Raw genomic sequence first — 22,691 nt, forward strand, 5'->3', positions numbered from 1 at the left:
CCCAGCAGGTCAGGTGAAGAAGGCAAGGAAGAGAGGAGCCAAGAAGGGCGCATCTTCGAGCCATCCTGCTCCTAAGAGGATCCGGGCCGACGACATGTTACCACCGACACCGGATGGCTTGCCCCGGTGTCATGAAGCTGGTAAACCGATACTGCCTAAGGACATGGAACACCTCGCAAGTGGACCAATGCTCCCTTTGCAGCACACTATTCATTATCTAGAGGGCATCCTTCTTAAAGACAAGGATCCAAATTACCCGGTGTTCTCGGTCAAGGTGCCACAAGACCCGAACTTCGTCCATGAAGACCCCACGGATATCTTCTTCATAGCGTTCGAGGACGTCTTCAATCTGTTTCACTAGAAACGGCTCGACTATAACTTGGTCTGCCTATACGCGATCAATCTTCAGATGAAGATCAACAGAGAGATACCCCCCACAACGCGGTAGCGGATCCCTACTACATGCGCGATAGCCAGCTCCAAGACGGCTCAAGCACAAGGACCAAGGCGGTGCGGTACCTCGAGAGCTTCATGCTCATGAACAAAGAGAAGAACACCATTCTTCTGCCTGTCTTTCCCGAGTAAGTACACATCCGCTCATGGCCGTCGTAACTTATGCTTTCTTTTATATTTCTTCCATTGCCGATCCTTTCCAACATTCCATTTCAATTTCATGTGTTGAGCAGGGACAAATACCGCACACTCGTCATCCTTTGCCCGAAGTGGTCACTAGCCCAGTATTTCGACTCGTCGAATACGACGATGAAGAAATACTACAAGAGAATAAGGGGTGTTCTCGATGAGGCTATCCTTGGCTACTCCAAAAATGGAGGCGCCTTCGACAAGAAGGGATATTTGTCAGGCCGGACACTAAAAAGCTCGGGTTCAAGCACGTGATCAACTTCCCTTGCATCAAGCAGCTAGCTGGCAGCATTAAGGAGGCCTTCTATGTCCTCCATCACCTTAAAGGGTTTGTCGAGGATGCATAGATGATGTGTCTGCCACCTAGTAAGCGAGACCACAGTAAAATGTCGGGGGAGATCAACGATGATGATCTTAGAGAAGACTTCCATCGCATCCAAGTAAAGCTATCGGAAATTATCGTACAAGATGTATCCAACGGATCGGGGCTCTTACACCAACTCAGAGGGTTGTGTAAGAGGGATATTGAAGAACGCCTACATAGGCAGGGTGATGGAAGGACGTGGACGACGAAGGGCTTTTGCAAACCGTTCCCGGAGTCGCTCAAGAAGACGTCTCGTTGACCGAGGCCGGTGTGTCTAGCATTACTTTGAATCGATGGACAATGTGTACTGTGTTGTAAACTAAACTTTCTTAATTTGCTCGAAACGGTCATTGTTTTTGGACTTCAATTACTATTGTAGTCGTTGTCGTTGAACTTGATTACTTATGTGATACCGATGCTATATGTCTTTTAGGTTTATTATTATTTCCTTGCTTTAATTCTTGTGAATATGTATGCATGTGAACCCTCTAACTCTTTCCATTGCATTATATACTAATATGCCTTGTGTCCATAGAGATGATGTACTACGTCATGTTCGAGGGGCGGGTTCCAGAAGTGTACGAGGAGTGGGAGGACTGCAAGAAACAGGTGCACAAGTTCAGCGGCAACTGCTACAAAGGGTACCCGACTAGACACGAGGCGGTTGCCAAGTGGAGGAAGCACCAGTCGAACAAGAGAAAGATGAAGATGAAGACCTTCCTTGTGCTCTCGCTCTTGCTCACCATCGTCGCGGCGGTACTCTATTTCATCCTAGTGTAGGCGGCGGCCGGTGTCACTTCATTTGTATCTAGAGATGATGAACTTAATTAACTTGCATGGATTATGAGTTGTATGGAGCTATATGTATAACTCGATCGGGCTCTAAGTAATCTGATGATGATGTGATGATTATATATGTCCATATTATATATGTCTATATTATATCTGTATATAACTTGTATACTGTGTATAAAACATGTATAACATTGTTATGTGGCGCAGCAAAACAAAATTCAGTGGCGCACTGTCCTTAGTGCGCGACAGAATACCTTAATTCTGTGGCGCACGGGCCAGTGCGCCACAGAAACCTTATTTTTGTGGCGAAGTTTCTGTGGCGCACCGCCCATGCACCACAGAATACTATTTTGGTGCGCTACTAACGAGGCTTTTCCTACTAGTGCGCGGACGCTACGCGGACGTGCCGAGTGTCCGCTCGCGGCTGGTGGACGTTTCATCGGGCCCGCCTGGCAGTGACCAAGGCTCGATGCATCTTCTCAGCCGCGCTAGTACTAGCTTCAACAGTCCGCGTCACGTTAATGGCGATGCCTCGCCTGCCGAGTGGCCGCCACCCACATCTGCGAATAAAGTAATGGTGATGCCACACACGCCGTGCCCCTCGCCTGCCTCTGATGTATATAAATAGGGGCGCACGCATATCATCTCCTCCCACATAAAACCTTAGCCGCCGCACAACCTCCACCGCAGCGTCGCCTCCACACAGCCCTCTGCCTTTGCCATGAGCAGGGTCGGGCGCGACCAGGCTACTGCGACTCCACCTCCCCCGGCCGAGAGCTCCGACGAGGAGTTGCGGGACGACAAAAGCACGGACAACGTCCTCGACGCGATCGTGGATGCGAGTTCATTGCTGATGCGTAGCAGGAAGCAGAGGAGGAGCGGGCGACCCATGCGACGTTCGACGCCGAGATGGAACGCCGCAGGGAGGCGGCCTCCACAGAGGACGACTCCTCCGACATCGATTAGTCCTCTGATGCCCCGATGATCCTACCCCGGAGGAGAGGGCGACGGATCAGAGGGCGTTAGTCCACTCCTTCGAGAAGCTCAACAAGGCCGAGGATGCCGCGAACGAGGCGCTGTGGCAGCGCCTGTTAGAGGACGCGGCGGCTCACTGAGCTCTAGTAGCCGCACGGCGGGCGACGGAGAAGTAGAGGAGGAGGGACACAATGACGGGGCCAGACCGTCGGGCAGCAAGTAGCATAGGGCTTGTTTCTCCTTTAGTTTGTAGTATATTATGATTTTTACTTGGTGAATGAAAAATATTGTTGGAAAAAAATGGGTTGCTCCGCTTGGAACACACTCAGACGCAAACGGACACACGGTAAAAAAGACCATTTTTATGTCCACGGAGCGACACGAACGGACGCACGCGACCACTTTTCAACGTCCGATATGCGTCACCCCATTAGAGATGCCCTTAAGCTAAACCTAGGTCGACCTAAGTGTAATCACGTCCTTTGTTTGCCAAAAATTGGCATCTCTAATTTCCACACATTTCTTTTGCAACAACAGTATAATGGTGGCTAATAGTAGTTTCAAAAGCCAAAAGACGAATTTGAAATTAGCATTCGGTACAGTAATGGAAAGGACAACATAGTTCACAACAACCTGCCTAAGATCCTCTCATGCATTGAGAAGTTATTGCCTTGGAGGTTTAAGACTACTCACTGTAGGAGTATCATAGCTACACTACATGTATGAAAAGATTGATGTGTCACATTAATTAATGATGAAAGAGATAATAGTGATATCATAAGTAGATATCATATCATAGCACGTAGAACTAGAAAAAATTAATGTCAAATAAATCTTGTACACACCTTTGTATTGAGATTCTACGAATCATTAAATACATGTAACATATGATACTATTACATGATATTATGCATTATAAAAATAATATCATACACTAGTATCATATGCATGATACTATAGTATGATACTTCTGATTGTGACTAGTCTAAGCGGTAACCTGCTCCGTTTTCCTTGGTACTCGAAATGATCGAACTTGTTAAAAATAAATTGACTTAGAGAAATACATAAATGGCTCGAAAATGAACATAACCCAACGCAGATTATTAAACAAAAAAGGAAAAACTTAGCGCCAAAAACAGACCAAGCAGTCTGGCGCCACTTAGAAAAGCGGGAAAACGAAAACTGAGGCCGCGCGCGAACTTCAAATTTCAGGAGAACTGAACAGCCACCCTGCATAATTAGTAGCTCCCATAATCATCGCCAAATTAACAGCACGCCATCTCCTTCCCAGCCATGAGAGTCCATCTAGACCTCAACGCCCTGCCAGATGATTCAGGCGAAGACGCCAACGACGTGAAATTCGACGTAGCGGTGGCCGGCGCCGGAGAAGTCGGGTCTCAGATTGATCTTAACGTCGAGCTTCGCCTTGCGATTGGATGTTTTACGGGCGAGCCGAGTCGTCAAGCAGTCTCGCTGCCGCTGCCACTACCGCCGGCCGGGGTTAAGGAGGAGCAACCGGCCATCGAATCGAGGTGAGCGAGTTGATCCTAGATTTCACCGATCGATCTCCTCGATCTTCTCTCTTGATCTTTACCCATTTCCACCCCTCGCGCAGGACCTGCCGTGGCGCCCGCAACAAGATCGACGGAATGCCCAAGAAGAAGGCCGCGGCGAGTATCGCCGTGGACCGCATCAGCCAACTCCCCGACGAGCTCCTCCACCAGGTGCTCGCCTCGCTGCCGGTGGACGAGGCCATGCAGACATCCGGGCTGGCCTGCCGATGGCGGCACCTCTGGAAGCGCATGCCCGTCCTGCGCCTCGTCCACCCCAGGCGGTTCGCGAGCGCCGTGGATTACGACAAGTTTGTCAACCATGTCATCGCCCTCCGCGGCGACGCGCCTCTCGTCATCTGCGAGATCGAGTCACATCTGACCAGGCATGATTACGCTGGTGAGCCCGATGAGCCTGATCCAAACCCGTACTTCGATTCCTGGATCCAGTACGCCCTGTCCTGCGAGGTTCAGGTGCTCAGGGTCGTCGGCGACCATGTGGGCGGTGAAACGCAGCTCGCTCTGCCTTTCATCTCCCAGCACCTGGTGAAACTGGATGTTCAGCATTTCTTTGTGGACCCTGACGTTCTGGATTTCTCAAGCTGCCCTGTGTTGGAGGATCTGAAGATGCAGGAAGCCGGCTTCTGGGTCCGCAAGATGTCATTTCCGTCGCTCAAGCGTCTGTGCATATCTGAATGCAACTTCCCCGCGGATTACCGTGTCTGTATATCTGCACCTCGTCTTGTTTCACTGCAACTGCTTGATTGTCAAGGCAAGACTCCTTTGCTTGAAGGCATGCCACTACTAGAAACAGCGTCCATCGATCTCTCCACTGGGTGCGAGGATAAGTGTGGAGGTTGTGCTGACCAGACCTGTGAAGGCTGTCGTGGTTATCCTGTTGGTGGTTATCAGAGTGTGCTTCTGAATAGTTTGTCCAATGCTGTCAATTTGGAATTGAGAGATCAACCTAAAGTGGTATGATTCCACTTGCACTATACCTTCTCTTGCTGTTTAGTAATTGCCATCTGCTATTTAGTTAGACATGTGTCAACACATCCTTAAACAACTTGCTTTTTTCTTTCATTATCTCATTTTTTGTGTTTTCAGTGTCACAGATTGTTGATATACAGTTTATTTCGTTTCTGATGATTGTGACAAATTGTTTGTACTATGTGGATTATAATCTTGCACTTTGTTACACCATACAAGTTAGGAATGCTAGACTGAGTGATTCTTCTCAAAATCTTTAGCCTCTATTGTCAATATATCAACGCTTAAGATACAGAAAAACGTAAAATGGCATAATGGGTTACGAGTATTTCCCACTGCATGAGCCTCTGTTGATTTCTTGATGTGAGCCTTCAACTATTTATTTTTGTTGAAATGAACCCTTGGATCATTATATTTAATTATATGGGTGCTTGATTAGAAAAAATGAATAATCTACAGGCTTAAGGTGTAGTTCTGTATTTTCCCTTTTATAAGTGAATTAAAAAAATACCAAAAGTTTCTACCAACCTCAGTTATTTCATTTCATATGCTGGAAAACTTGAGTTTATAATTTACTTATACTTCTGCAATTTGTCCAGTATATCTACAAAAGGGATCTGGAGTCTTACCCCACATTTGGCAGATTAAAGACTCTTTTGCTCGACATGTGGTGTAGGGCTATTGACCTACATGCACTAGTTCGCATTCTTCAGCACTCGCCAGCTCTTGAAAAGCTCACTCTTCAGCTTCGTAGTGATGAGGTAGATTTTCTGGATTTATGAGACCACTGTACTACTGATGAATGAAGCATGTTTATTTTGTTGATCTTGCTAAAATGCCTTGTGTCCTTTAGAGGTTCCTATGTGCAGCCCGAGGCGAAAGAAAACATGTTAAAATAGAGGAATCATTTGCATGTGTGCATCTTAAGGAAGTCAGCATTGAATGTGAAGAGCGACTAAGGGTCAAGGATAAGGTCAATCAAATTGTGAAGATCTTGAATAGAAGTAGCGTACTTTCTGAGCATATCAGTTTCAAGAAGATCCCAAGGCCAAAAGCTTGTAAGTTAATATTGATGTTCTTCATGCCTTATATGTCTCTAATTCTAAAGAAAACATAGAACCATCTTCTAGCAATTATATTCTAACTTCAACTACTCACCAAGTAGAGTATATAATAACCTTTTACAATGGCATCCATATTCAAGATCTGTAATCCTTTAGTATGAGCTGATGGAGGTCAGAATGGGTACATGCCTCACCAGGATCAGTGTGGCACTAATAGTTGAAATACATTTCTATGGTGCATTGGTGCCTATAAATCTGATTAACTGCTAACAGAAACAGTAGTTGTTTCCATCTTACAATACAGTTTACTTCTACTGTTTTAATTTCCTGACTTCTACCCTAGTAAGAACCACCAGTTGGTGACTGCTTCAATTTTTCGTTTGAGCCTGTGACCAGTTTGCGTATTGTGGGTTGACAGTGCTGCTATCTCCGATCACCCCTAATGACACTGATCAAACCAACCGACCTGCCACACTTTTGACCAAAGGCTGAGATACTGGTCATATGTGTTACCCCAGCAGTATATCTACTCCGATAATTATTCCGAAGTTTTGTCTTAACTTCTGGTTAATAGTAAATTAGGTCAAATTACATACATGTTTGTTACTAGTTCTCTGCTTTAAAATCCTTATCCTAGCAACCATAAATTCCTCGGTATATTGTAGTAAAACTGATGTGGTGCTCTTCATGTTTGTGCAGACTGTATCCGGGCTGTGTCACCTTCATTCTTTGATCCCAACTGGTCGGGTGAGGACTAAGGCGCGTGTTCGGTGGTTGTGTGATATTGTTCCAAGCCTTCCGTTATTTCTTTTGTCCAACTCTTTTATTATGTCGCCATGTGCTGGCTGTCGGTGTAACTCAACAAAAAGAATCATGTTGGGTATGTCAAGACGTTACTAGTATTTATCTGTCGCCAGCAATGAAAATTGCGGCATGACTTTGCCTCTTGAACTTATTTGCATGGATGCATAATCCTTTTTTTCAAAAGAAATGTTGGGTGAAATGGTAAGAAGATTGTGTTATTTGATGGATGACACCACTCTTTAGGCATAGCAGAAGTATCAGCGCCACTTCTGTTAATTTATCAGCGCCACTTCTGTTAATTTACAACGGGCTGAAGAGCGTGTAAATTTGCTGAGAGCCAGGGATTGAAACACACTAGTCATTGATCATAAGAGATGAGTGGCATCCAGTCGCACAATGAAGCGTGTTGTCCTAACAACGAACATACTATGGAGCAACATAGAAGGGCCGCTAACCACCAGAAGATTGTAAAAAATCGCGTTTATACAGTGGGAGTTTGGCAAGATGCATACTAGTGAGAACCAACAAAAGATGATACTACCACCACTTACATACTTGCTAGATCGAAATAAAGCAACTAAACATAGATCTGCTCCGATGCCACTGATGGGGATTGTGTATGTATTTCCAAAATATATACTATGTAGTCCACGAACACCCAAAATCTATACTACGTAGTTGCAGCAAAGAAATTTGGTTGGTATCAACTCATCGAGTAAAGCGGAAGAGCTCGATGAAGATGGTGATTCGGGAAATCCACACAGCTAGATGATACCTCCAAGCCACGAGGATATCTCGTCCTTGCTCCAAGAATCAAACAAACTATTCCTTCGGCGTAGTCCACACATCAGACGATATCTGCAAGGGTTTCGCCGTCCAGGGCTAGGCTATTCGCGGTGAGAGTATTTCAACCTTATGACGTATGCGGAGAGGGAGAGAGAGATACGGCCATCCAAAGGGCCATGAGAGACTTCGAGAGGAATTTGCACACCACTTGAGGTGGTGGGATGGGGGGCTCTAATTGTAGGTGGATAGGGGTCACAAATTTGGGGAGGGGGAAGCTGCCCACCCTAGGTCGGTCCGGCCAAGGGATGGGCAGGTCACCCCCGATCATAAGGCCCACCTTTCGGAAGGGTGGCCAAGGGAAGGGGGCCTGGCGCCATGGGGCCTGGCCAGCTAGCCCAGTTGGGATGCCCTGGCTGGCTCCCTGTGGCCATGGTGTCCTGGTCGGCCACCTTCACCTTTATTTCCACCAGAACTTTCCCTGTCTCTTCTTCCCGTGTCCACCGGGCACTCTGGATTCCACCAGAACAAGATTTCCCCAATACGAAATATCACCGGAATGATTCTGAGAATAATTCAATATATATGGCAACCCCAGAAAACTTCCAACGTTACCTTGAATCACTTATGACATGCTCATAGTGACTTCGCAAGTCTCTCTCTTAGTCATAAAATCTCCGGAACAATTCCAGACGCTGCCGGAATTGTTCCAAACAACTTCTTTCAACCACACACCATAAATATAACTCCCACAACAAATTATATTACCTTAAGCGTGTGACCCGACAGGTTCGATATAGCGCAATCATTAGTTCGAACACCTTCAGATCAATAACCAATGTTGGCATCTAGACATCCACATCGGTTCCTTTGTATACTTGAGGTTTGGACCTTAATGAACCTTTCGTGTTGTTATATATTATTCCCTTTGTTACACGATATGTTGATAACCCAAGGTAAAAATTTGGTATTCATGTAATCAACTTATTGATCACTATTCCCACCATCCTTGATCTGGTACCAATGCTCCTTTTCTCGTTTGGTGTTTATTGATGATGTTCTGTGATCACTATCATAATGTGTCTGCGCATGTTACGTAAAATCACAATACCGAGATGGTCCATTTCATATCTCTCCTTTGTCAATAGGAACAAATCCTATTCTTGAATCATTAGATTTTCGTCACCTTCAAATATACCCGAGAGTCTTAACCTTCCCAACACTCGATCATGGTTAACCGGTGAGGGTGGATAAGATCAAAGTGTACCCTCCGATATGATTCACCATAATACTCATGATCAAAGGACTTTTACATGATCAAACACTTAAACATTTTTTGCTACTAACTAAAAAGGATGTCTCATAACATATCAGTGACTTGGGTATATTCGGTGCAATCCTTCAGCCAAGCGATCCACCCTCATTGTTATTAGCATAGCCATGCTCATGATTAGAAAAGTTTGATCATCTCACAACAAAATGAGCTAGTCTTATCATAGACATAACTAGGAACTATTTCTTTCTTGTTTATCTCTCTACACCCTGCTAGTGAGCTTTTCTACGAATCTCATATTCAAGGAACACCGCAGTTATAGCATAAGGGATAAACTTATTAATAAACCTAGAGCTATAGATAAGAAATAACTCTTATTATTATTATTATTATTATTATTATTGGCATAAATCCTTCAAACCCTCCCGGTCCCGAATCTGACATGGAAGGAGATGAGAAGCAAATCTCTCCAATTGTTAAATAGGGATGAAGATGAGAAGACACTGTTCGGCTCGGATTAGACCCATTGCCACCCTTAGTCATCATACTTTGTGCTTGTTGACTGTCGTACTAAATTTTTTACTCATGGCTCATTTGCCTTCTTTATGATGGAAAATTTGAATAGTGGTTTATTGAAAAATTGACCCCACACGGATATACTCACTCCAGTATGATTTAAACTACATTATAGAACTACTGAGAACAACTAGTGTTCCATTTATTAGTACTACTTAGATATATGTGAACAACCAAACCAAACTACGTTAAAAATAACAACATCAAATAAAGGGAGGAAACCCACTTTGTATTTTAGTGTTGTTGTTGAATAAAAGTTAGAATGCAAATTATTTCAGAACAAATTTTAAAAGCTATAATGTAGACTATTTCAGAAACGGAAGGAGTATAGGAGTACATTATCTCATGCTACCTCCATTTTTATAAATAAGGCGTCCTCTTTTTCATGTTTTTCTTTGACCAAGAAATACCCCAAATACATATAGAATTAGCATCATTAGAATTTTTGTTCTATACGAATCCAACAACACTACACTAGTGGAAAAATGGCTAACTGTGGCGCACGAGCCCGTCGCCACAGTTACCACACGACTAGTATTAGAATTCTGTGGCGCATATGTACGTGCGCCACTGAATTTTTGAAACTTCTGTGGCGCACCATGCCAATATGCGCCACAGAATTCTCTTAAAACTTCTGTGGCGCACCATGCCAATATGCGCCACAGATTTTTTTTTTCGAATTTCAAAAAAAAGTGGCGGCCAGATCTAGATCTAGATCATTTCGCCATTTTTTTTGGTGGTGGTGGTGGAGGAGGAGGAGGAGGAGGAGGAGGTGGTGGTGGTGGTGGTGTTGGTGGTGGTGGTGGTGGTGGTGGCCGGAGAAGGAGGAGGAGGTGGTGGTGGTGGTGGTGGTGTTGGTGGTGGTGATGGTGGTGGCCGGAGGTGGTGGTGGTGGTGGCCGGAGGTGCTCGCCGGAGGAGGTGGTGGTGGTCGCCGGAGGTGCTCACGGAGAAGGTGGTGGTGGTTGCCGGAGAAGGGAGGTGGTGGTGGTGGGAGGAGAAGTGAGGAGATGGAGAAGTGAGAGAAGAAGTGAGAGGAGAAGTGGTGGAGGAGAAGAGGAGTAGGAGATTGGCGTCGGAAAAATTCAAAAAATTTCGGCCAAACTTCTGTGGCGCACGGACACTTGGTGCGCCACAGATTTTTTTTCTTCTTTTTTATGTATTTTGCAGGAAAAACTCTTTAACTGGTCGTAACTTTTTACTCTTTTCGAATTTGGTGATTCTAAAAATTGTCCAACCGTGCAAGCCCGGGTGAATTCGGATGTAGAATTTTCGTGGGATCATTTTGATATATTGTGCGTTTTTTTCGAGTTCGTATGCGACCAGAAAACCAGTTTGATGATTTTCCAACGTAATTTTGCAAAAAAATCGAAATTCATGTTTGTTATTTTTCAGTGATGCTAGATGACATATTATATGGAAATCTCGAAGGATTTTATTTTTCGAAATTTCTATCTATTTATTTCTTATTTTACAGTGCTAAAAAAGGCGATCCACGGGGGGAGGGGGGTGTGGAGTTGCGTGGGAAGAAAAAATCCTTCAGAATTCTGTGGCGGATATTTTTGGTGCGCCACAGAAATATGAACTTCTGTGGCGAACATGCCACCATGCGCCACAGAAATATGAACTTCTGTGGCGCACATGCCACCATGCGCCACAGAATTTTGAACTTCTGTGGCGCACATGCCACCATGCGCCACAGTATTCTCTTCGACCATGTGCAGTGCTGGACCCCGCGTGGGCCCCATAGAAATTTTGTGGCGTACCGGCCACAGTGCGCCACAGAAAGTCGACATTCCGTGGCGCATGGAGCTGACGGTGCGCCACAGAAACAGTCAAATTTTTGTGGCGCATGAATGTTGGTGCGCCACAGAAATAATTTTGTGGCGCATGGACAGTTTCGTGCGTCACAGTTGTTGTTTCTACCTATAATGGTTTTCCTACTAGTGATAGTTACATATACTATAATCAAGATTTTACTGTTTCATTTTTTCGATCAAATTTCGTCGTCTTATTAGTTAAAATGGATTATCCCTCCAGTTCATAATACTTATCCCTGAAACGCGTGAATTGAGGTTCTAAAATGTGATACATGCGATTCCACGACAAATATTATGGATTAGAGGGACTAGTATTTTTTTCGTGCATGCCACAGCAAAAATTTGTTGCACAAAACACGCAGTCACACAAAAACATGCATTTCATAACGGATGCTGAAGAACGTAAAAACTCACAAAACCAAAACAGTCCGCCACAAAAAGTTGTTTGATCACGAACGAATTGGCTTCACACGACGAGTTCAGTAACCGACCTTCCCACTGTCGCTGACGACCCGGGCCCACGATGACGTCTCGGATACAGCGCGCCGTCGAATCCCGTTCCGTATCTTCTAGAAAGACCCGATCGACCGAACCGCAACGGCCACAAGGGCCCCACAACAACCACGCACCAATTCCCCCCTCTCCCTCTCCCTCCCGCTGCTCGCCGTCGCCCGCGAGGTGCTCGGCGCAATGCTGCACGCCGCGCCGCCGCTGGAGGTGGGCGGACCGAGCGCCGCGCACCGCCGCTGCCTCCTCCGGGACCGCGGAGGGCATGGCGCCGTTCCCACCGACCCCTTCCCGCTCTACGGCGACGACGCAGCGACGACCAAGTTCCTGCTGGAGCGGATACTGCGGGGGAGCAGCATCGCGCCCTATCTGCCCTCCTCCGCCTCCTCCGCTTCCTCCTCCACGGCAGCAGCGGACGCCGACTCGGCGGAGCGCGAGGACGAGGACCTCGAGGAGCCCGCCTCGGGCCTCGTCCCGAGCGCCCCGGTTCGCGGCGACGGCACCACCGACCCCAGCGGCGCAGGCGCAGCGCCGGACACCGCGCTCCAACGCCCGCTCGAATCCGCGGCGTCTGCCCCAGCCAGCTGTCTATCCGAACTTCTAGGACCGGAGGGTCGGATCCTCATCGTCGCAAATCGTCTTCCCGTGACGGTGAAGCGCCTCGAAGACGGCTGGGACTACGCTGACAGTTCGGGTGGCCTCGTCAGCGCTCTACGAGGTATAATCCCTGATCGAGGACTCCCCGCATCTTTTGCTGGCAACATGATGCGATGTATGACAACGGAGCACATACTTTCGGTTAACTAGACTGCCCACGTAAATTACTGGCAACAGTTTCAGATACCAAGTCAGGAAGTGTTCATGAAATTCTTGCGTGGCTGTGAACTTGCACTAGGTAGGCTACTTGGGCGATAGATTTGCTTTGGTCTATGGCATTTGCTTCTGCTTCGTTCGTGACACCACAGCCAGAGGAACCTACATGCCTTTATGCACTTCATCTATTTCAAGCTGGTACAGATACAGATGAGTGATAACATCCGTAGGCCTTGGACACTGTAGTAAAACCAATCTAGTTTCGTCTAGCCTGCCATTCTCCATAGGTGTTTTGCCTGTTTGCATTTAGAAAAAAACAGAGGCCACCATCTTCAGTCAATTCTAATGCATACCTTGGCAAATTTGTGTTCAGTTATATTCCTCTCTGACCCAATTTTGTCCTGGAGGTGATGTTCTGAATTATGATGCCACAGGTGTGACCGGGGTGAAAATGAAATGGGTCGGCTGGCCTGGTGTATCCATCCCCGACAAGGAGGAGCAAACAATCGTCATGGATAAACTCACCTCGACCATGGTTGGTTAAATCTGGCACATTATTGTCATTAACATCTTTTTATGTGTAAATTCTCACGTGGTTCTCATCTCACTGTGGCAGAGGTGCTTTCCTGTCTTCATGGATCAAGAGCTGGTGGACCAATACTACAGCGGGTACTGTAATAATATTCTGTGGCCACTATTTCATTACATTGGGCTGCCACAGGATTACAGGTTCAACAAGACAAAAGACTACAAGTCACAGCTCAAAGCTTATGAGAAAGCTAACCAGATGTTCGCGGATGTGGTGTGCCAAATCTATCAGAAAGGAGACATCGTATGGTGCCATGACTATCACTTGATGCTCCTCCCCTCGCTATTGAAGAAGCATGACATCAACATGAAGGTGGGATGGTTCCTTCACACGCCGTTCCCCTCATCTGAAATTTATCGAGCACTACCGAACCGCATCGACCTGTTGAAGGCAGTGCTGAAGTCTGACTTGGTCGGGTGAGTTCTTCCTCCTCTGAAACTTGTCTTTTCATGTCACATGTTTGGAGGCTCCTGAATCAACTATCTATTATATACGAGGGTTTGTTTACATAAGTAGATGCAAGAGCCCTAGCTTGAGTTTTGGCTTATGTTAAAGCCAACGAGATGTTCTGAATTGTGATGCTTTATGTTGGATTTCTTTTCTGCTACTTTCCCCACTGTTTCCGCAATGGTGACTAGGCAGAGTTCCTCCCATACCAATGCGCCAATTTCAGACGTGTTCTCTGCCCAGTTGTAGCAATCCCTGTTGTCAGAAACATATGCTGATCTTGCAAGGTTGTTTCTGTCTATCGCTCGCACCCAGATCTCCACTTGAGTCTTAAATTTCATCCTCCACTGTAGGCAGGTTCTGTGGTGGCACAGTAGCAGCTCTCTTGTTCTCAAGTTTTGAACTCAGGCCTTTTACAAAATATGTAACCATCCTGTGTTGCTGACATGCCTATCTTATTTCAACTCCACCAGATCAATGGGTCATAGTAAGTGCAGCTGGCTGACATACTCCTGGACAGTTTTCATCCCTCTTTTAGTGCATCTACCTTGCTATGAACATTTTCCATTATCATCATATTGCCTTCCCGAAAGTACATATTCTCAATGTTTTCCATATCACCGCTGCATTCACTATCCTGGCAGTAGCTGGAGAAACAGAGGTCATCAACCATGCCGCTATCCCTGAATTAGTGGGGTTCCACATCCTCCATTCTATGCCATTCTTCTTTGCAGGTTCAGTACATGTATCCGCAAGTAGTGCTCCTCTCCTTTTGTCCCTAGGATTAGTCTGGCCATCCTAGAGCAACTCAGGCAATTTTTCCCCCCTCTAGCTTCACCTCATTTGGCATTGGCTACAGTTTCAGTTCTGATACTTCCATGCCTGCAGTAGGCTCCTCAATTCTCCCTAAGTGACCAATGAGGACAGCTGTCTCAGCACTCTGCTTCTTCTGTGCTGCTTGCCTCAGTGGCAGTTTTTCCACTTGCTTTCTTTATTTCCTCCATCTTCTTTGTACCCATCTGTTCTAATAGAGCGTTGCTGCACATATCATAAAGCATGTGTATCTGCTACAACTGCGACAAGTCTTTACAACTCAAATCTGGCAACATCCAACACTCCCTCCACTAGCATAGTCTTCACATAAAGGATTGCGTGCACATCAGCAGTTCAGCACCCACAAGAACAGCACTGGATTAGCCCAAATACATAACGACCCAAGGCAGCAGAGGAAACACAGCCTGTGCTGTCTGGGTTCTGGGGAACCATCAGCTCCTTCCTAGTAGCCCAGCTTCCACATAAATCCAGCCACATGGCAGTGGAGTTCCTACTCCTGCCATCAAGCCGGCAGTTGATGCCCTCCCAAGAATGGGGTTGTTATTTTTCGCTTCTAGGATGATGCAGGGAGCCAAGGGAGGGGCATGAATGCAACACAGCTACCATGAATATAAACGGTGATGGCTAAGGGTGGGCTAGGATTTAAACCATAGTGCCGATACAATATAATCTTTTGGGGAATTTCTCCGTGTCTCTCCACCTGGGAGAGCACACGTCCTTATAACCACGTTTTGCACATAAGCCCCCCCATTACAAAAATGCATGTTTTTAAATGTAGCAGTGGTTTAGAATCAATAGGTGTGCATTGGTCCGCATTAAATTATTTTTTTCCTCCAGTTGATATTGTCTCTTATGTTCTTTTCCAGTTTGAATATTGAGCTGGTCATAACGTAGATGATTCCTTTTTTTTTCAGTTTTCATACGTATGATTATGCAAGGCACTTTGTGAGTGCTTGCACCAGCCTTCTTGGACTTGAGAGTTACCTAGAAGGTGTTGAGGTCGAAGGGAGGATTGTGAAGGTTGAAGCTGTATGTATGAGAACTTCTAATTTATATTTGTATCTTATCTGAAACTTTCAAAATGATTTCCAATATCAATATTAAATGATTTTGATTTTCTACTCTCACACTCAAAGCTTACTACCTTTTTCATCATGATATCTAAACCTCATCAACATTCAGAACATTTGAAATTATCTGTTTGCACATGCAAGAAAATGATTATTTGATACTCACTTTGCTTAAATACCCAGTTTCCAATCGGGATTGACTCTAGTAAATTCAAAGAGACTTTGGAGCTTCCAGAAGTCAAAGCAAAAATAGCTGATTTCAAAAGCATTTTTGCTGGTCGACAGGTACAAAGATAAGTCATATACTTCTAAGTTATTGTTTTTGAGGCTCTGTGTAACACAATCTGTAAAAAAGTCCACTGCAATGCAACAAAACGTGTGTGTATCACCTCAGTTCATTTAGCACATTTCCCTTATCTCTTTGAATTTGTTTGGTGAATCATGTACACTTCTTGATAATCAACAATTTCCTTTATTTTGATTGGTTGTTGCTTGCTAATGTGACAGGTAATGCTTGGTGTTGACCGTTTTGACATGATTAAAGGATTACTGCAAAAGGTGCTGGCCTTTGAGAAATATCTTGAGGAAAACACTGGTATGAATGAGAAGGTGGTTCTACTGCAGATTGCAGTGCCTACCAGAAGTGACGTACCTGAATGTAAGATCCATTTCATTGGTGTTTACAATTTTTTGGTGTCTCTTGCACAAATAACTCATATGATTGGCATGCAGAATGTTCACTTGATTGAGTTTACGATTGTTCTCGGTACAGTGTGTTGTTATGCTTCCAGAAATAATCTAGCTTGTAGTAACTGAAGTAATGTAACTCCAAACATTTGTTGCTGACACTTCTTGCGGATGAAATACAAGATCTGGTAATTCTTGAAGTGTCATGTCCGAAACAGAAACTTCTGCAAGATTGGGTTTCTTAGAATCTTAGGAAGAATTGTTTATAGAAATCATTGGAGATATTTATAATTCAGTAACAGGTAATTATATAAAAATAATATTGCTTCGATTAAGAATCTCAATTCTCAAGATAGTAGTCTGATATGCATTATAACTTCATTTCCTACTTATGGAAATATTTCTGTTCTCTTATTTTTAGACGAATAGTCTAATACCGCTTGGATAGTCGGATATTCTGGAATTTTGCATCCACAACTGGAGATTGTGGTCATTGACTATTGTTTAGTGAAATTACACCACCTTGGTGTTTCAAAAAATATAAGGCACTGGAGGGATATGATGGTCTCTATAGGTACTCCCTCCGGTCAGATAAAATTGACGCGAAGTGTGAATAGAGAACAGCTTATGTATTTACTATGTCTGCGTCGATTAAACACGACCAGAGGGAGTAGTTCTTAGGTGTAACAATTAACCTTCAGGAGATTATTACAAGGTATCGTTTCTACGTTTTAATGATTGTTTCACCTTTGTTAATGTTTTATTTACTCCATGAATAGATCGAAGGCTAGCAAGTCAAGTGCACGAATTGGTTGCACGTGTAAATGGTCGATTTGGAACGATTAGAACCACTCCTATTCACCATCTGGTTTGTCCCCCTCCCCCTACATGCACAAACTTAATATTTGCTTTATTTGGGACCAGTCTAGACTAGTACTAATGCATGGTTGTGTCAAAATACATCTGAATCACCACTACTACAATAAATATGTTAATTTTGAGCATTTTGTGTATTGCGGTTTGAGAGAGAAATACAAGTAATTTTTTTTTGGATGTTTTTATCTTACAGGACCAAACTGTTGATTTTCCTCAACTGTGCGCTCTTTATGCAGTCACTGGTGATTCTCCCAACCCTTTTCAAAATTAAATGCATAACCTTCAACAGCTTTGTTGTCATTATTTTCTCAAATCTGTCACATGTGCTTTCACTTATTATTATGTTCTACTACTAGTGAGTAACTGAGCATGTTTTATTTTTTTTACTTGGTGTTGCTCAGATGTGGCTCTGGTAACATCATTGAGAGATGGTATGAACCTTGTAAGCTATGAATTTGTTGCCTGTCAAGAATCAAATAAAGGTGTTCTGATATTGAGCGAGGTAAGCAGATTTCAATCTGCCTAATATTTGTAGGTACCTCCTGGTACTGATGTGGTTAGTTTACATTTGCATGTTATATATTTCCCCATTTCTTGTTAAATGTATTCAATGGTACATGCCTTGCTGTTATCCTATTTTCAGTTTGCTGGAGCAGCACAGTCTCTTGGGGCTGGTGCTATTATTGTAAACCCGTGGGATACTGCAGAGGTTGCAAACTCCATAAAAGCTGCTTTGGCTATGCCAGCTCATGATAGAGAGGAACGGCATAGGCATAATTATAAACTTGTTTCAGCATACAGTGCACAAAACTGGGCTGAAGACTATGTCCGGTGAGGGGCTCATGCCAATTTAGTTTCGAAGACTAGTATTTATCAGCTGACTGGATTTCTTCTTGACGATACACAATTTTTTGTTACTAATATTGGGATCTAACAGTCATAATATTTCTTTTCCTGCAGCGAGCTACATAAAACAGCTACTAAAGCTCCAGTACATACAAAACAACCTATTGTTGTGCTCCCAATTGAAGAAACAACTTCACGATACGCACAATCCAGAAGTCGTTTGCTCATATTGGTAAGATTGCAGAATTTCTCTGTAACTCATTATAAATTGCTGCTTACGCCATTGTTTTTTCAGAAAATTTTCTGATACTGACGAAACCATCATCTTTAATTAACACTAATAATTGGATGATTACATTATGCCTTATTTAGGTAGAGTACAGCTGTGTTTGCATCTGGTGTATTTGACGCTCACTCTTAAATGAACTTGTGGTTTTGCAACTTGGGGTTATTATTGAATAAAATCAAGACATGGCGAGCCAACCTACTTAATTTTTGGGTTCAAACTTAAGCTGAAGCCCCACTTTTAGACATTATTCAAGATAATAGTGGGCAACTCACTGCAAATAAAGTCTTCCGAGTTTTATAGATTGTTTTGGCTGGACATCCTCATTTTCTTTCATTTCAATAAGAAATGTTATAATATGTCAAACTAGATTCACATAATCACAATACAATTTCCTTCAGGAAATAAAATCTTACAAATCGTGTAGTGATATCTTCCTTGTGGATAAAGGAGGAAGATGTAACTGATCTTAGATGCCTTCTCACTTTTGTGATGATTTTCCTCACATTATGATTTATGTGTGTTCTGTCATCTAATAACTTTTGGTGCACTTTGGTGGAACATTTACTCCACAGAGCAGCTAACAACTGTGTTTCTATACAGGCTTTTCATGAAACGTTGACTGAACAGGTCCAATCCTTTGAGATAGGGGCTTCTGACCAAACCGCAAGCATGAAACTGAAGTTGAACCCTGAGTTTAAGGGACCTCTGAAAACCCTTTGTGACGATGAGGATACGACTGTAATTGTTGTCAGTGGTTATGGCAGCATTATTCTCGATGAAGTAATCTCTTAATGATTCTCATTTTCTGCTTGCATTATTTATATATAGCCAAATCTCTGGCTGAAAATCACATAACCATTTCCTGCATGTAGAACTTCGGAGAGTTCAAAATGTGGTTGGCGGCAGAGAACGGGATGTTTTTACGGCGAACCACTGAAGAATGGATGGCCACAGCAACTGAAGATCTTGAAATTGGTTGCTCTGACAGTGTAAAGGTGTGTGTACACGGTGAACTGTGTTCTGTTGTTGCAATTTCGTGTTTACTCTTCTGACTTATGCTAATATTTTCCAGAAAGTTATGGAATACTTCACTAGAAGAACCCCAAATTCTTACCTAGAACAGCGTGGAAAATCATTTGTATGGAACTATAAATACTCAGGTAAATATTCAACTTACATTCATGGTACCAGTATCGACACAAACCAAAAGGTTTATGTTTCTATGTTTCATGCAAATGTTCCGCAGATGATGATTTTGGAAGAAACCAGGCAAAGGATATGTTACAACACTTGGGGTCGTATTCATCATCAAATCGAAGTGCTGATATTGTTCAAGGCAGACGCTCAATTGAGGTGCGCCCTGTGGGAGTCACCAAGGTCAGCTCTTTTATAGTTCTGTAATCGATACAGAAATGTTTCAGTGGTTATGCAAGCAAAATAAGATAGAAAGGTGGAACATAATGGTTGTTAGCTATATTTTTTGAACTGATCCATCCTTTACTTAAAAAGAAGATGGAACATATTGGTTGTTGGCTGCGTGCCTGCGTTCTATAAACTGATTCATCTTTTTGTCCAGGGTAATGCTGTTAATGAAATCATTAAAGAGTTAGGTCGCAGAAGAAAGTCAAAAAACATAACCACTCCAATCGACTTTGTCTTGTGCTTAGGTCACTTCCTTGCAAAGGTAATTACTGAATTTTCTCCACTGTGTTGTTATTTATGTTACTTTAGTTGAACAAAACGAGACAGGACAAACAGTTAATATGAATAATGATGTTTGGGGTCAAGGGAGTCCTTAAAAAAATTATAAGGCATGAAACCTATTATATCATTTTCACCGTATTTTTCTTCTATGTACTGCATCAAAGAAGAGATCACCCAGTAGATAATGAGAAAACAGACACAATATTTTTGAAACAGAGAGGACAAAGGTTCAACTTGATGAAAAAACTGTTTCTCCCTTTCTGTTATATATATGGAAGTTCAGATCCTTCCAGAACAACATAAAATCAAAATTGTCACGTCACAATAATATACCCAAAGGTCCAGTGATGCATTCAATATTCATAGAGACCACTATTGTGGATATTCATAGTTAGAAAATGTAATTGTTAGAGGTGAAATCAACTTCCAACGATGTCGTCATGTATATGCATTTTCTTTCACATGTTTGGCATGTTCCTAAGTCGAGAAATATATGATCAGCAGTTTAGGATTTTATGCATTTTATATGAAGCTTAGATTGTATGGTCTAGCACATTAGCCTATGAAGTAATTGTTGAATGGTATTGCAACACTTTTCAGGATGAAGACGTCTATACCCTACCCTACTTTATTCAACGTGAATCGAAGGCAAAGGCGGGGCAAGAAGATTGCACGCGCATCATGTTCGACGGCCTCAAGGCTGAGAACTACTTCTCGTGTACTGTTGGCAGGGAATGCTCTCGAGCAAAGTACAAGCTTGAGGGAACGAGTGATGTTGTCACCTTGCTCCGTGGTCTTGCAAATACTGAGGCTTCCCTGGACATAGTAGACGATGATGACTCGCAGTTGTAGAGTGGCCAGTGAGGCGCCCCTTTCAAATACGTATACATGTGCAAAATCCTAGGCTAAGCAAAAACAGAATAGGAAAAACTGTACATATAGTTGAAGAGGTTGGAAAATATTCATCACTTCGCGGCTGATTTACAACCGCACAAGTTTTTGTCGATGCACGTGATGCTGTAAAACCATTAAATTGCTGTTACCGAAGTTATAATTCTTTTGTAGGTTTTATTCAAATCAAAAATTTCTTTCTATGGTGCTTTGTTAATTAACTGTCCACTCTTGTTGGCATGTTTCTGTCTTGCAAATTCAGTGAAAACCACACATGTGGGTGCATCTTTGCAAGCCCATTTGTCTATGCATCTTTGCATCAATATCAATTTAGGCATGTTCTTCTGTCCTTTATGTCTGGCCTGTCAAGTTGGTATGCAGGGAGTGGAGTTTAGTTTGGAGCAGATTAACCTTTCCTTTTTTTGTTTTACAAGTTGAACAACTGAACAATGTGTTATGACCATGTCCATGTGGTGCTTCTGCTCTTTATCGAAAATATGTTGTGATTCTGCAGTCACTATTTGGCTTATTTGCTCACGTTCACCACATTACAGCCGAAGAAAAGTCACTGGAAGTGGAGTTTAGTTTGTAGCAGATTAACCTTTCCTTCTTGTTTTACAAGTTGAACAACTGAACAATGTGTTACGATCTTGTCCATGTTGCTCTTTATCGAAAATATGTTGTGATGCTGCAGCCGCTATTTGGTTTATTTGCTCACATTCACCACATTACAGCTGAAGAAAAGATTTGTACCATTGTGTTAGTATGTATATGATCTGACCACCGAGTGATTAAAAATATAGATCTTGTACGGCTCTCAAATCAATGTGTACAATATCAAATCTTTACTATTATATTGAAGTTGGGGATGGTGTATCACTTTAACATCAAACATTGGAGAAATCTCAGCCGTCAAATCATCCTCAAAAACTCCCATTAAACATTGAAATAATCATAACCGCTGGCCCATTTGTTGCCTTTCCCTTCCCGTGCATATCAAAAACATGGAAAGCAAATAACAATTGAATCACGAGATGTAATTATGTACCAAAAATAAGGATGTCTTTATAATCAGCACAGGCAAATAACATGGAAAGCAATCACGATCGGTGATGGTTGGTGTTATGTCTTCCATTCTCAAACACCTCTCGCCGACAATCTTGCTTATTTCCCCGACTCCCCCTATGCCTTACGCTGCCACTCCGTCCTCTCGGCCGCTGCCTCCGGCGACGTCACGCTCCTACTCAAGCTGGCTGACGGCGGCTCGCTGACTCCGTCATGGCTCGACGTGGGGGGCGTTCCCGGAGGCGACGCTCGCAGACGTGGCGTCGCAGGAGCTGTCCGGCCTCGCGTACCTCCACGCCCGACGCGTCTTCCATCGCGACGTCAAGCCAGCCAACCTTCCCGTCGGCATGCCGGCGAGGTCAAGATCGTTGACTTTGGAATCGCCAAGCTGCTCACCAGGGTTGGTGACGAGTACGATGGAACGACGGCATACATGAG

At 43.7% G+C, this 22,691-nt stretch overlaps 1 protein-coding gene across 1 annotated transcript; it reads left to right on the top strand.

Annotated features, from left to right (window-relative positions):
* Positions 1-12,325: 12,325 nt before the first annotated feature.
* On the top strand, positions 12,326-21,149 carry LOC124646814 (probable alpha,alpha-trehalose-phosphate synthase [UDP-forming] 2). Its single transcript, XM_047186869.1, has 17 exons — positions 12,326-12,860; positions 13,390-13,490; positions 13,572-13,960; positions 15,740-15,854; positions 16,079-16,180; positions 16,403-16,553; positions 17,362-17,450; positions 17,652-17,700; positions 17,860-17,960; positions 18,102-18,289; positions 18,419-18,536; positions 19,194-19,373; positions 19,466-19,588; positions 19,666-19,753; positions 19,840-19,970; positions 20,170-20,277; positions 20,898-21,149. Exons 1-17 carry the CDS (start codon positions 12,326-12,328, stop codon positions 21,147-21,149), a joined length of 2,820 nt encoding a protein of 939 aa, XP_047042825.1.
* Positions 21,150-22,691: the final 1,542 nt, after the last annotated feature.

Source organism: Lolium rigidum, chromosome 4 (genome assembly GCF_022539505.1).
Source record: "Lolium rigidum isolate FL_2022 chromosome 4, APGP_CSIRO_Lrig_0.1, whole genome shotgun sequence".
Lineage (NCBI taxonomy): Eukaryota > Viridiplantae > Streptophyta > Magnoliopsida > Poales > Poaceae > Lolium > Lolium rigidum.

Excerpts from the sequence above, each read along its gene's own strand:
- LOC124646814 (XM_047186869.1), top strand. The coding sequence starts at position 12,326 with ATGCTGCACGCCGCGCCGCCGCTGGAGGTGGGCGGACCGAGCGCCGCG. Across the intron at positions 17,701-17,859 it reads CGCTCTTTATGCAGTCACTG|ATGTGGCTCTGGTAACATCA; the intron begins GTGATTCTCCCA and ends GGTGTTGCTCAG. Across the intron at positions 19,971-20,169 it reads GCCCTGTGGGAGTCACCAAG|GGTAATGCTGTTAATGAAAT; the intron begins GTCAGCTCTTTT and ends CTTTTTGTCCAG.